At 40.1% G+C, this 15,759-nt stretch overlaps 1 protein-coding gene across 7 annotated transcripts in view; it reads right to left on the reverse strand.

The window, feature by feature from the left end:
* Nucleotides 1–1,007: 1,007 nt before the first annotated feature.
* The window catches only part of LOC127419178 (phosphatidylinositol 3-kinase regulatory subunit alpha), a 45,449-nt gene continuing 30,697 nt past the window's right edge, over nucleotides 1,008–15,759 (reverse strand). For 2 of the 7 annotated variants that reach the window (XM_051660380.1, XM_051660366.1), the window contains 11 exons: nucleotides 14,695–14,896; nucleotides 14,526–14,608; nucleotides 6,737–6,843; nucleotides 6,531–6,625; nucleotides 6,262–6,442; nucleotides 6,006–6,131; nucleotides 5,761–5,903; nucleotides 5,463–5,639; nucleotides 5,119–5,193; nucleotides 4,856–5,026; nucleotides 1,008–4,361 (listed from right to left, as the gene is read on the reverse strand). In XM_051660380.1, the coding sequence (XP_051516340.1) occupies nucleotides 4,172–4,361; nucleotides 4,856–5,026; nucleotides 5,119–5,193; nucleotides 5,463–5,639; nucleotides 5,761–5,903; nucleotides 6,006–6,131; nucleotides 6,262–6,442; nucleotides 6,531–6,625; nucleotides 6,737–6,843; nucleotides 14,526–14,608; nucleotides 14,695–14,896 (1,550 nt within the window). In that variant the 3' untranslated portion in view covers nucleotides 1,008–4,171. Of the gene's footprint in view, nucleotides 4,362–4,855; nucleotides 5,027–5,118; nucleotides 5,194–5,462; nucleotides 5,640–5,760; nucleotides 5,904–6,005; nucleotides 6,132–6,261; nucleotides 6,443–6,530; nucleotides 6,630–6,736; nucleotides 6,844–8,419; nucleotides 9,636–9,685; nucleotides 10,089–14,525; nucleotides 14,609–14,694; nucleotides 14,897–15,759 lie in introns of those variants that run through there. The other 5 variants (XM_051660372.1, XM_051660398.1, XM_051660389.1 and 2 more) reach the window with 5 other exon arrangements.

A 15,759-nucleotide genomic window follows, 5' to 3' on the forward strand; every position in this document is an offset into this window, starting at 1 on the left:
CTGAAGGCCACTGTCAAAGAAACCTGGGCTTCCATACCACCTCAGCAGTGCCACAAACTGATCACCTCCGTGCCACGCCGAATTGAGGCAGTAGTTAAAGCAAAAGGAGCCCCTACCAAGTATTGAGTACATATACAGTAAATGAACATACTTTCCAGATGGCCAACAATTCACTAAAAATGTTTTTTTTATTGGTCTTATGATGTATTCTAATTTTTTGAGATAGTGAATTGGTGGGTTTTTGTTAAATGTGAGCCAAAATCATCACAATTAAAAGAACCAAAGACTTAAACTACTTCAGTCTGTGTGCACTGAATTTATTTAATACACGAGTTTCACAATTTGAGTTGAATTACTGAAATAAATGAACTTTTCCACGACATTCTAATTTATTGAGATGCACCTGTATATACATACATACACACACACACACACACCTCATATAACATATTTAAAAGAAACATTACTACTGCGATCCTGATATTTTGTTAGATATTTAAAAAAAAAAACATTTAAAGATCATGAAATGTCAAAGTCATCCTTTATTTTAAAGGCAATATTTACATATTTCACCTGCTACAAGTTCAGTAAGGTCACAATGGCTTTTTTTTTTTAATAATGTAATTGTGAAAAATACATTTAAACCTTTAAATCTTGTACCTATTTTAGCCACTTATAATTCATGTGAAATTTCTTTAAACATCAAAATGTGTTAACCAGGAAACAAAGCATTTGATAAAAAATAAAAAAAACTTGATAAATTGAGTAAGCCATACTTGGTGTGAAAAAGTTCTGTAACCTTCAGCCCCTTTTGTAAGGGGTGACATCAATACCATGCCATCATACCACACCACAACATTTGCATAACCTCAGAAGTCTCTGCAACGGTACATAGAGTCCAACAGTCAACTGCTACTTAGTTAGCAATAGAACAAACCAGAAGAGAAGATCAATAAAAAGACCAGAGTCTTTTTGTTTCTAAAACATCATTTATTTCTCTTTTCTTAAAAAAGAAAAAAGAAAAAAAAAAAAAAACATTTTGTGAACTGGAACAAACCGGTTAATCTCAATTTCAGCATTGTAGAAACAATGTCTGTAAATCAATCCTATACAATAAAAATAAAAATCATTCACAAAATGTTGCAAGAATTTTTGAGAACAGGGGCTGCAGAAAAAGTACTACCATGATCATGTGAAACACGGAAGTTTGTGGCCTTTAAGCAGAGGGTGAAAAGAGTACAACATGTAGAAGCAGAGACTAAAAAAAAAAAAAAAAAAAAGCCCAAGATGAGTTACCATGAAAGTATTTTATTTCATCCAGATCAAGTAGGTATATTAACAAGGGTCAATTTTAAGATTCAGTGAAAAACTTAAATTAAAAAAGAAAAGTAAACTTTGAATCGTGTTTCTCAGACTTTCGAAATCACAAGCAGTAAAAGTTGAAGTGGCCTGCAAAGTTCTAACATTTACCTCAAACCACGTGTAAGTTTACTCAACAAGAAAGGGACTTTGCCGTGCCTTCATATTATTTTTGGAAACATTAAAATTTCAAAAACAGAAATGCTAACTCATGGGGCAAATAATATTGGTATAGTACAATTGTGCGTATGAACATGGGAGAAACGCGAGAGTTATTATCCTTGAAATCTTACATTGAAGACCTTCTAATATTCTGGAAACAGCTAAATTCAACAGTAGCCTGCTTTAAAAATATGAACAACTAACAAATTTTAAGGCAATCAGGCCTAATTAAAACAAGTCGTCAGACGAATGTAAAAATATACAACCGCAAAGCTGACTAACAAAAAAGAAATTCATTAATTACTGGTGTCACATTGATGCTTATTTATGCAAAACATCCAATGCATTTGCCAAGTGTAACTGTAACGTAGACGTGAGTGGAAGGCAAAAGTCATTCTGATGTCACCGATAATAAAGTTGAGAATACTGTAGCCATGAAAAATGTCAAGCTGATAGGTTCCCCTAACTGTGTGGCATCCTAATATTAGACTTTGCATTTCTGAGCATGTGGCGCTAACTAGAACATTGGGTACTAGTCTGAGTTGATCCATGTAAACAACACTATTAAGATTTTCTGATACAGAAAATATACTATGCCGATAAGGAACGAGAGGGTGTATATCACCGAAATCAATCTTTTTTCCATCACTCCAGAGGATCAAATCACTATCCTTTTGTTTATGACACAAATAATCAAAAAATAAACCTCTATATTTGATTGGGAAACTGCAGTATTGTGTTGTTTGACATAAATCTTTCAATTGCAGTGATTTATATGGTGTGATGATTTTTTTAGTTTGTTTGCTCTTGTGAAAATGTCTCATATATATATATATATATATATTAGGGGTGTAACGGTACATGTATTTGTCCCGAACCGTTACGGTTCGGCGCATGCAGTCAGACGAAGAGTCACAGGCGATCCACACTCCAATCCAGAAGAGGGCGCGCATGGTAATGCAACGCTGTTTGCTAACCGCCACAACAGGAAAAAAAAAGGAGAAGAAGAGACCAGCCATGCACAAACCCAAAACAAGAATGGCTTCTCCTAATGCACAAGTTTTATTTTTCATTATTCTATTTATTTTGTTCTTTTATAACACAAGAGATGCTTTTCAGTTTTGTAGCCGATTGTGACCAAATACCTTTTGTTTTTCTTTTTTTTTTTGTCAACCCTACGAAAAATATGGCTTATGCAAGAGTGCATTCTGTTTACTGCTTAGTGCTTAATACACTAAAGGAGGCTGTACTGTACCAACTACCTCATGGGGGACTAAATGCCGCTAGGTGGAACAAACTGTAATTTGCACTACTGTCTGTTCAAAATAAATGAAAAGAAACCTAGCATTTGGGATTTGTTGCTTTTTCCTGTTGTACCAAACTCGTATCGAACCGGGACCCCAAAACTGAGGTATGTATCGAACCGTGACTTCTGTGTACCGTTACACCCCTATATATATATATATATATATATATATATATATATATATATATATATATATATATATATATATATATATATATATATCACCATTACTGTAGACAGAAACAGCACTAATGTCCTCCAGGCTCTGCCCAAGAGAAAATCAGCTACAAGTGAAAAAGACTAATAAAATACTCTCTCTTTAATTTGACCAGTGGCTGATAAAGAAATAAGTAATAAAAGTACTTTTTTTCTGCACTCCTTCTGTAAAATGAAGCCATCTTTCTTGCCGTTTTGACACTTAAAATATCCTCTTAGATACTGACATAAAAAAAGACTTTAAGCAATAAAAACAAGTTTATATTATGGGTAGCAATGTGTAAAATAAAATCACAACTCTGCAGAAGACAGAAAATACAGAATTTGCATAGCAGATTAGAATACAACTGAGAAGGAACTGCATTTCTTTTTTGGTACAATATGGTTTTGTCACGTAGCTTTTGATGCTATCTGTATGTACACAGCGTGAAGTCTATGTTTCAGTTCCTTTAAGTCCAGTCCATAAATGAGAAATGGATTTAGAGTCTGTCACTATAATGCTCATGAAGAAAATGCCATTCAGCATCTAGCTTTCTTCTCGTCACTTAGCTCCTTTGAGAAGTGGCGTGTCATTTCAAACGTTCGTGTAGGAGTCTCTTACAGGAAAACTAGTAGATACTGTTTCGAAAGTGCCATCTTGCTACATTTGATCAGCTGATTCCATGGTCTGTTCATGAAGAACGAGTTACATCCCAATAGTTTTTAGATACTGTGAGTTTTGGTCACATCACATTCTCTCGCTCGCTCGTAGACACACAAACACACACAGAAAAAGGGACCTGAACTGAGCAGGTAGGGGGTAGAAGAGGTAAAAAAAGATGCCCTCCAGAGGTTTAAGTCAAAGTTCCACATTCCAGCAGCGGGTAAAGCTTTGAAATGAACAAGCACCATTTGGAAAAGTCCTTCATTTCGGTATAGTTAAAGTTTAGCAGTTTCTGCTCAAACTACATTCAGACTGGTGAAAGTCTCAGTGGCTGAAATGTTCATTTTGGGTTTCGCTTTCTTTTCTTTCCAACATAGTCGTTTCAAGACAAAAAGCAGCAGCCCTACTGGAGGCGTCTCCACATGATGGAGGCCCTTTCTTATCTCTTTGCTTTTTTATGAGTCCCGAGGGTGTTCAACTAGTCCTCACCGCCTCTGGTGTGCATAGACTGGGTATGCTAACGTGACATTCAAAGAGTCATTGTGCTGAACCAGGGACGTGTGCTGGTAGTGCAAGACCAGTTCTTTGAGTGAGCTATAAAGGTTGTAGGGCTCAGCGAAGCCGTATCCTGTGGGTGTCTTGTTGATGACGCAGTGCTTGACCTCGCCATCCACACTGCAGTAACACAAAGAGACAGTTTTAGTCATCAGTGCCTTACAATTTCTGGTCTTCGCAGTCAATGACTTTTACAGAATGTCAACAGATGTCCATTGGAACAACATTTACTTTCTACCATGTGTACTAGAATTATAGACCGATATGGGTTTTTAATGCACATACCAATATCTAGAGAGCAGGGTGATAGAAATATATAATACAGTTTAATGATTGCTGGATTTACATGCAAAACACTTTTACACAATGTTTACTCGAAATTAACAAAATATTTAGAGAAAAAAAAAATGAAAAAAAAATCACAAGGCTGTCTTAGGTTTCATATTGTATATTTCTGAACTGATACTAGGTGGAATGAATAGGTGGGCACAGTTATTTGCAGGTGCCAAACCCCTCAAAATAGCAAATATCAGCTGATTAATCAGCCTAGCCGATATATTGGTCTATCACGAATACTAACTCGTAATAAGTTTCAGTGATAAAATAATACATACACAACACTGCAGGCGTAACATCCAGCTTTGCTGCTGTCCCTGACCAGGAATGTTCCATCTCTCTTGCCCCGCAGAAGCGCCTCAGCCTGGATACGGTTAATGTTGCCCAATTTCCAGGAGCGTTCATCATGGTGTGGCAAATCCTCGTCGTCATCCACCATTGAGTATTGACTGTATGGAGAAGTGACGAGTGAGCGGTTGCAAGCATGAGGATTTTAAAATGTTATGTATTGCGAATACAATAGGAAACAGAGAATACTCACTTGTCCTGGTTCTCGTTTTTGATTCCCAGCCATTCGTTGAGCTTCTTTTGTCTGACTCCTTTCTGTGTCAACCACCTGTGAATTGTTGAAAAATAGTTAAAATCGTAAAAAAAGAAAAAAGTTATTCATCCTTAATGGGGCACACAAACAGTAAGTGTTCTTGCATTTTGTCTGCGTTATTGTTTAATCGTTGGTCTACGTGCACGTCAATGGACGTCTTTGGAGTCTTGCGTCATAAACATGTTTTTATGGTGTGTAATGTTAAAAATAGTGCGTCTTTCAATAACATTGCATCCTTTGTGTTAAATTTAAAGTGCAGAACCTATGGAGGACGAGCTACTTACATGAGGTATTGGTCCCTGGTCTTCCTGAGCTGGATGAGGTCAGGCTTAATGCTGTTCATCCGCTTGTCGATCTCTCTGTAGTCCGCCGCCTGCTTCTTTAGATCTTCCTCCAGACGCCGCTTGCTGTCCACTATTTCACTGATGCGTGACTTTAACTTGTCATAGTTCCCCATGATCCTGCAATGAAACATTGTAGAGATGATGGATTAAACTTTTTTTGATTTTGAGTGTAAAAAGATTACACTTTTGAATTGTTCTCCAAAAGATTACTTCAGAAGTTTTCAGATTTAGCCCTCACCTTTGGATTTCCTTCTCATTGCCTTCTCTCCTAAACTTTTCGATATATTCCTTGCTGTACCGTTCTTGCGTCTGGCACTGCTCTTCAAAGATCTTTATAGTCTCATTGAAGGCTTCAATAGCAGTCCGTTTCATTTGGATTTCCTGAAGGGCATACAAAAGCATGTTAGATTGTGTCTGATTTCCCCGGCAGACTTTGTTGAGCTTTGTACACTCACTTGACATTTATGGAAAAAGAGAACTAACCTGTGATGTTCTAGTGTACTCCTCGTAGAGTCGATCATACTCTCTGTTTTTCTCCTGATACTGCTGGTGGTATTCGTGCAACTTCTTCCCAACAGCTTCAATGTTGTCCTCCTTCACTACCTGATCCTATAAAAAAAGAAAATATAAATAATTAACGTTTCTAAATTACAGATATCAGATCCGTAAATTTTTATGATCTATAGTGAAGCTCTTCAGAAGGACGCTAAACTTTACACTGATATTAGGAGATGATTACCTGTTGGTGCTTGGACACAGGATACAGTAGCTTCACATCTAGTTTGGGGTTGTACTGGGCGAGCGACTCGTGCCGATAGTGATTGATCAGTTCAACCACAGAGTTGAAGGTCAGGGGGTCTGAAAAGCCGTACTTCCCATCTCGATGGAAGATCTTAATCAACTTGTTGTTACCACCCTTCCTGTATAGCAGAATCAAAAGCAGGACTTAGAGCAATCCTTAAGCAGTTTGAAAAAAAGGGTAGTAGCTTTGGTTAACAATGGACATACCTTAATGTGAGAGTGTAATCTCCATGCATTTTAGTGGAGGCATCTCGGACCAAAAATGTACCGTCAGCTGTGTCCCTAAGCTTTTCGTTGACCTCCTCCCTACACCAGAAACAGGTTCCAAATTGTTAAATTAAGCCTTTTATTAAAAGTAATAAGAAAAATAAATATGCACCCTAATCCAACTAAAAGTTAGATTTGATGGGTACTTGCCTGGAGATGTCCCCCCAGTACCATTCAGCATCTTGCAGAGCCATGTTATTGTTCATACCGTTGTTAGTGACAGACGTCGGTTTTGGCGGCTTGGGAGGTAGTGCTGTAAAAAGAGGAACGACAGACCATTTGAGAACAGAACTGCTGATGTACCTTTAAACGAAGCAGCTCCAATCAAGGTTATTTGCATAGAGAACATGTGCAAGCATGCTGCAACCTATGCATCCTGAAATCTCTCTGCATTAAAATTCTGTATAACAAAAGGAATACTTCAGATGCTTTTATCTGATGAGGACAAATAAACAAAAACCCAGAAAACATCCTGTGGCTGTTACATGGCAAATTAGCGAAGCATGTTTCCTGCCAATTGCTGTACCCGACTGCGATGGGGAGTCACATTTTAAAAGCATGCAGCGGTTGCTGCAGTTTGCTAGATCTTTCGCCACCTCCCCTCCCAGCGTTTTCCATTTCATTAAATGCAGCCGAGCGCATGCCTCTCATGCTCTCTCCAGCGGGAAGTCGGATGCTTGACTTGGGAGGAATGCACTGCATTCAAGACCCCCTCCCAAAACAAAAAAACTAAAACCCCTTATACTTTCAGCACCATATCCATTTTACTGTGAATATTCAACTTGCACAAAGCCTATCCCTGAAATACATTGATTGCACAGATGAGTCACTAAATGTTGATATTAAACAATGACAATAATACCAGTTATTTTAAGCACCCTTTCACCTTTACAATGTTTTAGAACACATTTAGCACTGTATGTAGAAGCTGCAACCAAGGAGCAAAATGTTAATGACATCAGGACTGTAAGCAGCGACCCAGTGATGGGCTTTTCAGAGCAAAGCAATATGCACATTCATGCAAGAATCCTTAACCATTGAGAATATGTTGCTTTATTGGAAAGAGGCAGAGGTTAGATCTGATTGGCTGCTGGGCTAAGTGACGGGAGGCAGCGGGGGCAGTGCAGTCTCTGTGGAGCATGAGGCAGAGCTGGAGCGGTGGGCTATTTTTAACCTGCCCCCACCACCCAATCCATGCACACTCACTCTCTCTCTCCTTTGTTCACTTCAGTCACTATCATCACTAAGCATTTTTTTGCCCAGTACAGTAGCAGCAAATCACTGTAGGATATTGTAAGATATTGTAAGATATTAAACCAGATACACCTTCAAGAATCTAATGAACAATCATTCATTACCATATCCTATGGGGTACCTAGAATTGATAAGTAGTCCATCAACACATGCAATATTCTATGTGACGCACAACTAACTTATAAGCACAAATATAATGCATAGGAACAGATAAGAACATGAAAATACCAAAAATGTTTCGACACTAACGGATGCACCCAAGACCACTGACAGTGCTGTCATTAAATCAAATCAAGCCTTACAATTGACATAATTTGTACTTATAATGCACCATCTTCAACAGTTACCTGGCGCATCTAGTTCTAAGTAAAACAGCAGGTCTGATCCAGATCCAGTGTCAAGTCTCGGACTCTCTAAATCCGCCATGCTTAATGCAGTGTTGCATATCTGGAAGCATTAGCATGCGGTTTCCTTGCCAAACCTCCTGAGCAGACACTTTGAATCCAGGTGCTTCTCGCTCTTTGCTTTGAGAAGCCTTGGAGAGTGTGGTCAGGAAAAGCCATTACATCACTTACCCCAGCCAATGGTGCTGCGGGACTGTTGCTGGCCACTCCTGCCTCATCACCTGCCTCTATTTCTTCCAAGTCCAGAGCGCAATGATGTCATTTCAACAGTGCTTTGTAAATTTGAAAGTCGACAAAGTTAATCTAAAATAAAAAATTTCTGCTCCCCTCTAATCTAGTAATATCCTCTATCTGTGAAGATCACAAGCTTTTCCAAGCTGTTGCAAGGCTTCCAAACCGAGAGAGGTAAATCACAGACAAGGTGCACTGCAGCACAGCATCTTTTGAATGAGGAAAGGAACTGAAGCCTCGCTGTCTTTCTCTTTCACTCCCTCCCTTCCTGGATCTGTGATGCAGCTCTGCTAAGCTCCACCTCTCTCTAAGCATAGGCGATCAGCACGGCCCCTCTGCTGGCAGGCAGACAAAAGCAGGGTGATGATCACTTCTGCAGCAGCACGTAGGCAGTCGCTACGTCAAAGACAAGGCTGGGTCAGGAGGCAGGCAATGCTTGCAAATACTTCTTATAATCCTCATAGCAACTTGCGGAGGGCTGTAGGAGGGTAAGGATCAGCTATTCGAGCCTCAAAAGGGTCCCTGAAATAGCCGCAATTCTCAGTAGGATTAAAACGGCCGCAGGATCATGGCCTATTGTCATGCCCTGCTCTCTAATAACAGGTCAGAGAGGAGCTTCGGCTGGGGTACTTAACAGCAATGTAGTAGGTCAAGTGTAAGTGACAGTCTGTGGCAGTTCAATGCAACATAAATATATACTGTAAAAATTAATTTGAATCTTCCTCTTCACATTTGAACCAAACCACAGCAGGTGTAAAGATATTTTAGACCCCAGCTTTTATTGGAGCAATGAATAATGCAGCACACGTTCACCTTGCATGTTCAGACATGCCAGAATAAGTCAAACAGGTAAACCAACTTTTGTAGCAGGTCGCACTTAGGAGCGCTAGTCTTTTTTCCAGACTCTTTATACACACTGGCCACATGTAAAGGAGAGAAACAAGCCTGTCAAACTGATATACAAGCCTGTCAAAACTCCTGTACTCCATTTAAAAAAGCAGCAAGGACAAGATGCAAAATAGGACTTTTGGGAAGGGCTGATCTGCTTAAACAAGCTTTTTGAGCACTTTTGTTAAAACTGGGTCCAATAAAATGCAATGACATGCTGTTCTACTTTCGATGCATTTCCCATCTGTCTAACTGCTTCTCTGACAAAGTAACCTAATCATTACACCAAACTTCCTGAGGCACAAAAACCACACTTACATTGTAAGTTGTGCATATTCAGCAGAAGTCAAGCAGCCTTTTATTCAGCAAGTCAGTCCATTAAGCATTTCCTGCGATTCTTGGTAAATCCAAAAGTTGCTTCTCTTGTAATCTTTAAATATTTCCACTCCACAGATGTACAAGCCTTATTTCTTTTCGATAACACCACTGCGGCAACCAGAAAGGACTCCAACAAAATCCGAGTTAAGAAAGAGAATGTGATGCAACAAGTTGAAGCCGACGAGTCTGAAGAACTAAACTAAGTCTGAGAGGGGTGGAGAGTGGCGCCTGCTCCGGGACAGCTTGGTTAATGATTGCTGGGGTCGCACTACTGCTAGTCGTCTCTCTCTGGCTCCAAGGGTTCAGTCTCATGATTAACTCACTTGGGTTAAAATATTTGCTGAGCTGAGCACCCTTATGTTTTGGGAGGAGAATGTGGCACAGGCAAGGAGGGGGCCAGGGGGTGGAGTAAAGTCCCCGGAAGTGAACGTTTGCGAGTGTGTGTGTATAAGAACGTGCGCGAGACAGAACAGCAGCCGTTGCGAGGGAACAAGAGAGCTCTGTGGAGCAGACCACACTTACATGCCAACCAAATCCAAGTTTGCCTTTTGCCACTGGTTTAAAATAGTCACCCAGTTACTAGGAACATGCACACACACGCAACCTTGAGCCCAAATTAACACCCACACCACAGTTACACACTGCCACATGTGCAGGAATCGTGTATGGGCAGGCCAGTAAGGCAAGCGTGTGCCAGATTAAGGTACCCACGTTTGTATAAAAGCTTTTGAGGTACAGGAAGGAACTGAGCTGCCCGAGCAGAAAGGAGGCGAGTGTGCGTCTGGCCCAACCCAGCCTCCTGCAGGTGCAAATTACTGACAGCTGAGCTTGCTCCATGCCAGGGCAAGGTATAAATAGGCCTTAACAGGTAATAAAACATTTAAACAGTCGCACAGCCAGACTTGGGCCTCTGGCAGCCTGAGAGAGATGGACGGACAGAGACTTTACTAGTGCTATAAAACTAGTCTGTTTTCAGGGTAGGGTGTATGCATACACACACATACACACCAGACTCCTTGGACTGTCCCATCTCTAAAAGAACCTGACCCATAAAAGCAAGGGAGTGGAACGCTGATTTCTACAGAGCACTCTCAGCCATTAAACATTCATATCAGTGCTATACTTTAGTCATGCCTGCACACCGCTGAAGTGGGAATGCACTGCTTACTCATTCAAGACCATCAGTTTGCAAAGAATAGCAATGGGGGCTTTGCAGTTATTCATTTTTTCTTTTCATTCAAGTGATATTTGGTGCATGAACAACTGTAAACTGTGCAGTCAGTGTCAGTTTTATATGTTGCTTAGCTGTTAGCACAAATGCTCTGTTGTTGTCAACCGATACATTGTTGCAGCCGATAAATCAGCCAATATTTGGAATTTTTAAACTAACGGCATCTGCCTATAAATTCTCCCATTTGGCTAGGGATGGGAATTTAATTATTACAGTTTCGATTCCTCTTAATGATTCCGATTCCTTAACGGTTCCAGTAGTTCTTTTAGTACTTTTGAGGAATAATTCTTTGAAAATGAGAAATTAAATCCTTATTGGATTTACTCTCCTCTGCAGTCTATTGCCAAATGATGAGATCCTTTAAGATTTCTACAGAGCAGATATAACAAATCAGAAATAAATTTAATACAATTCTTGTAAAAGGTGCATTTGCTGACTTTTTAGAGACATATATCCAATCCAATAATTGATCCTAACTAGGCTATATCTGGACTGTATCTAAACAAACAAGAAATGTGATGGCATATTTCATTCATTTTAAAAAATATATAAATTCCTTGTAGTACAAAACTTGTGTACCTTTAATTAAACGTTGTCATATGAAATATCAGTCAGTAACTGCACTGCTTGATTAAAGTCTCACATGACATAACAGTAACAGTTCCAGAGACAGTTAAGACTGTATTCTGTTGTCTAATGTTGTATTTCAAGCTTGTAAGACTTCAACAGTTCTTATTTAATTTTGAGTTGGACATTCATAACTTGCACATCAGTGTAAGATTAATACTATACCGGACTAGACCAGAAGTGCTGTCTGTTTCGCGCTTTAGATTCAAAAGATTCGGCTCATATTTCGGGAATTGGACTGTTCCGGAAGCGCCGTATGTTTCACGCTGTAGCTTCAAAAGAACTGGCTCATCTAAATCGTTCTTTCGGGAATCGGACCATAACGGAAGTGCTGTCTGTTTCGCACTGTAGATTCAACAGAGCCAGCTCATAGGAGTCATTTGTTTGTGTGTTTTACGCTTTTGACCCAGTAGAGGGCAGCGCTGCTGCAGAAATGCACTGCTGGAAACACTGTCAGAGTATTTCAGTACGGTGTTCCAGCAGCATTGGTGGAAAATTCACGCAGGGGAGCCGTTAACGGAACCGAAAGTCAAGATCATTCGATTCCGGGATTTTGTAAAGAATGGAACCGGTTCTGAACAAGAACCGGTTCTCGGTTCCCAACCCTACGTTTGGCCGATTAGTTTAGCAAGCCACGACTGTGCTGAGAATAATCAATTTGCATGTGAAGGAGCCGCCTTAGGCATGTAAATGACTAATCACAGTTCGTTTTGTTGTTACATGCCATCATTTTACTAAAATAGACCGGCATGGAACACAGTCTCATTTAAACAGTGCCGAGATGCGCACAAGCTTGTGATGTTAAGTGTTCACGCTTTCATTCATCCTCTGTCTCCTTAATAATTCACTATAATGTTTAACTGTCTTGTCTAATGACAAAAAGGCAATTAGTACTAAAACTTATCATATACCATCTGCAAATATGCAGGTTAAATACTGTATCTTTCAAAGACTTAATTCACAAACCTTACAAAACTTGCGCAAATCCAGCGATTTCTTCATGCGAATCGCAAATTCTCGTGGAGCGCTCGTAGATCTTCCTCTCAAACACGCATTATATCAGCCTGGATCGAAACGGTGTCCCTCTGACTCATGAATTCTGGGCGATGGTCAGTCCATGACAAAAGCAGGTGTTGATCTGGGCTGTGTAAACTGGAGCGACTCTCAAACCGCAAGGGCTGCGATTTAATTGAATAAATATCCTGCACGTGCTGCTCACTGTATGTGTGCAGATCTGTTCTCTGTAGTGTATTACACATACTCTAAACATGAATGAAGCTCATTAACAGACATGCTTGATTTTCTGGAGAAGCTGCTATCTAAAATGCACCAAAAAAAAAAATTCTGTGTTTTCTGTGTAATTGAGTAAATATTGTGCTAAATAAATATTAAATTTTTTTAGCTATTCCATGTACATGATTTACTAAGCATGATTTTATATTTATACATACACTCACAGAGCACTTCATAAGGAACAATTGTACACCTACTAATCCATGCGATTATCTAATCAGCCAATCGTGTGCCAGCAGTGCAATGCATAAAATCATGCAGATACAGGTCAGGAGCTTCAGTTAATGTTCACATCAACCATCAAAAAGGGGAAAAATTTAGGTGCCAGATGGGCTGGGATTTTCATGTACAACAGTCTCTAGAGTTTTCTCAGAATGGTGCCAAAAACAAAAAAACATCCAGTGAGCGGCAGTTCTGTGGACGGAAATGCCTGTTGATGAGAGAGTTCAACGGAGAATGGCCAGACTGTTTTGAACTGCCTGAAAGGCTACGGTAACTCAGATAACCACTCTGTACAATTGTAGTGACCAGAATGGCATCTCAGAATGCATAACACATCGAACCTTGAGGTGGATGGGCTACAAAGCAGAAGACCACATCGGGCACTTTATTAGGACCACTGAAACACATATCGGCCGTTCATTTGTGCTCTGAACCATGAACGAATGCAAGTTTGCCCTATCTTCTTCCTAACATTTCCTATTTTTTTCTACTATAGTCCATTGCAAAACTGTGCATGTCAGTTTGTGCTGTGGCCTAGCAGTTAGCACAAATGCTCCAACACATTGAGCTCTGTTTCTCATGCGGTCTTACGAGGTTTGGGTCCGGCTCACGACATGTCAAAACCTCAACCGCCCTCCCCCCTTTTAACATTGTTTCTTGCCATCTCTCTACTACCACTAATAAAGGTACTACAATACAAATAGTGCTCCACTGTATGCAAAGCAAGTGTAGTATGTTAGCAACCTTTAAAGGGGCTTCCAAATGACTCAAAGCCAGCGTTAAGCTGGCTCTCCACATGAAAACCACTGCAGAAAACGTCTTGATTTTAGCTCAGGCACTGTGCACATAATGACACGTCATCTGACTTGTCCCGTAATTATTGGCTGCCACTTCGAAAGGTCAGTGGCAAAGGTGTAAAAGTTTAAATAGTTTGAACTTTGAGCAATGTGCGACAACACTTGACAAAACCGCAATATGGCACCAGGGGTAACGCTAAAGCTTTACTCCATAAGCTTCAATTGGGATTTTCACACTTATAATTGTTAACCCAGGGTCATCCTTAACCCTGGGTAAACGAAATCCTGGGTTATCTTTTTTCATGTTTCACACTGGGTTAATAATTAACAACGACTGAATTATGAATACAGCTCTGACTGACACTCTCAGAAGAAGAAGCTGCTCTTCTGTGGAAATGTTGCCAAGCAAACCAGCTGTTTGTCTTTTGTCTTCTGAAACATACCACGAAAACTCACACAAAAGAATAATGTCTCTTCGTCATGCCAGTTATCGCATTTGCCATCACTGTTCGACATTTTACCAGTTTCCCTCAGACAGAAAATGAAAACAGCACGAGACTACAATGAGATGTTAATATTTATACAATAATATTGTGATTAATGTATTTACCTGGAGCTGCCTGACTGTCAATCCATTCACTGGTCACAAGGACTTCAATGATCCTGATGTGTGCCTCTGGGCTGGGCTCACAGCTGGGAAGGAAAAATATAAGTGAGTTTGTTGCTAGAAGCTGGCAATGTTGTGATTCATCAGTGTGTGTGTGTGTGTATGAGTGTACCTGGCGGGCTGATGTCTAAAGAGTGCCGGGCTAAAGATCTCAGCGAGGGCACGGGCACTGAGAAGGTTGGCCGCTGAGGCATGGCAAACGCGAGAGAAGTGGCGTAGCAAGCTCTGCAGGGTAAGCCAGTACTGTGGAGGCATAGCAGAGGAGCTGACGACCAGCCGCAAGTGATTTGCGCATTCGTCTGTACCCTGCACCTCTGAAGAGACAGAGAGAGATGGGCGTAAGACAAGGGCTTTCTCACACATTTATAATGTCATCAGAACTTTCCCTTGACACTTGTCTCGTGCTCTGTATTTAGAATAAGCTAAACATATAATCATAAGGACACATGCAAAAAAAAAAAAGTGTACATGCAGTCATGTGGAAAATTGTGCGCAATGTGCTAACCGCACAAAGTTCTTAAGCAAGACAATGATAGAGTAAAGTACACAGAAGGTGATTGGCTCTCAGCGCCGATGTCGCAGATAAGCTTTCAAGCTTGCTTTAGTTCTATTAACCACAGATATCCTGTTTCCAGTCAGGTGACTGTACACGACCCAACTGAAAAGTGCAAAGTGAAAAAATGCTACGTTCACTCTTAAAATGGATACATGCTCGTTAGCATTACCAATAGTTTGTTCTGCAATCGGACAGAATGTTCAGTGAGGGCAAATCAAGTTAACACCCTTAATCTAACAGCCAGTTAAACAACTGCAATACTTTTTCACTGTCGAATTGGCTGGGTTTGTAGACAAACAATCAGATAAGTGTTGGAACGTGTACTCATAAGAATGTGGCAAGATGATTGATACAATCACAAGATCATGCTAGATGAGTTGTCACTGCTGCTTTTAGAACATAATGGGACTATGCAAAACTTCTGTGCAAAAACATTCTTTTATGAGAACTTCTGGTGTTACTTTACTACCACTATAGGAGGTTCACCATCTGGCTAATGCACACTTTAAGAACAATAGCACCACCCTGTGACTCTTATAACTAAATTAGGTCAGTGAGAAATGTTCACATCATGCCACACATCGTTTGCTTTTAAGGCCCATAAGGTTTGGTTACAAGGCC

Source organism: Myxocyprinus asiaticus, chromosome 3 (assembly GCF_019703515.2).
Source record: "Myxocyprinus asiaticus isolate MX2 ecotype Aquarium Trade chromosome 3, UBuf_Myxa_2, whole genome shotgun sequence".
NCBI classification, from domain to species: domain Eukaryota; kingdom Metazoa; phylum Chordata; class Actinopteri; order Cypriniformes; family Catostomidae; genus Myxocyprinus; species Myxocyprinus asiaticus.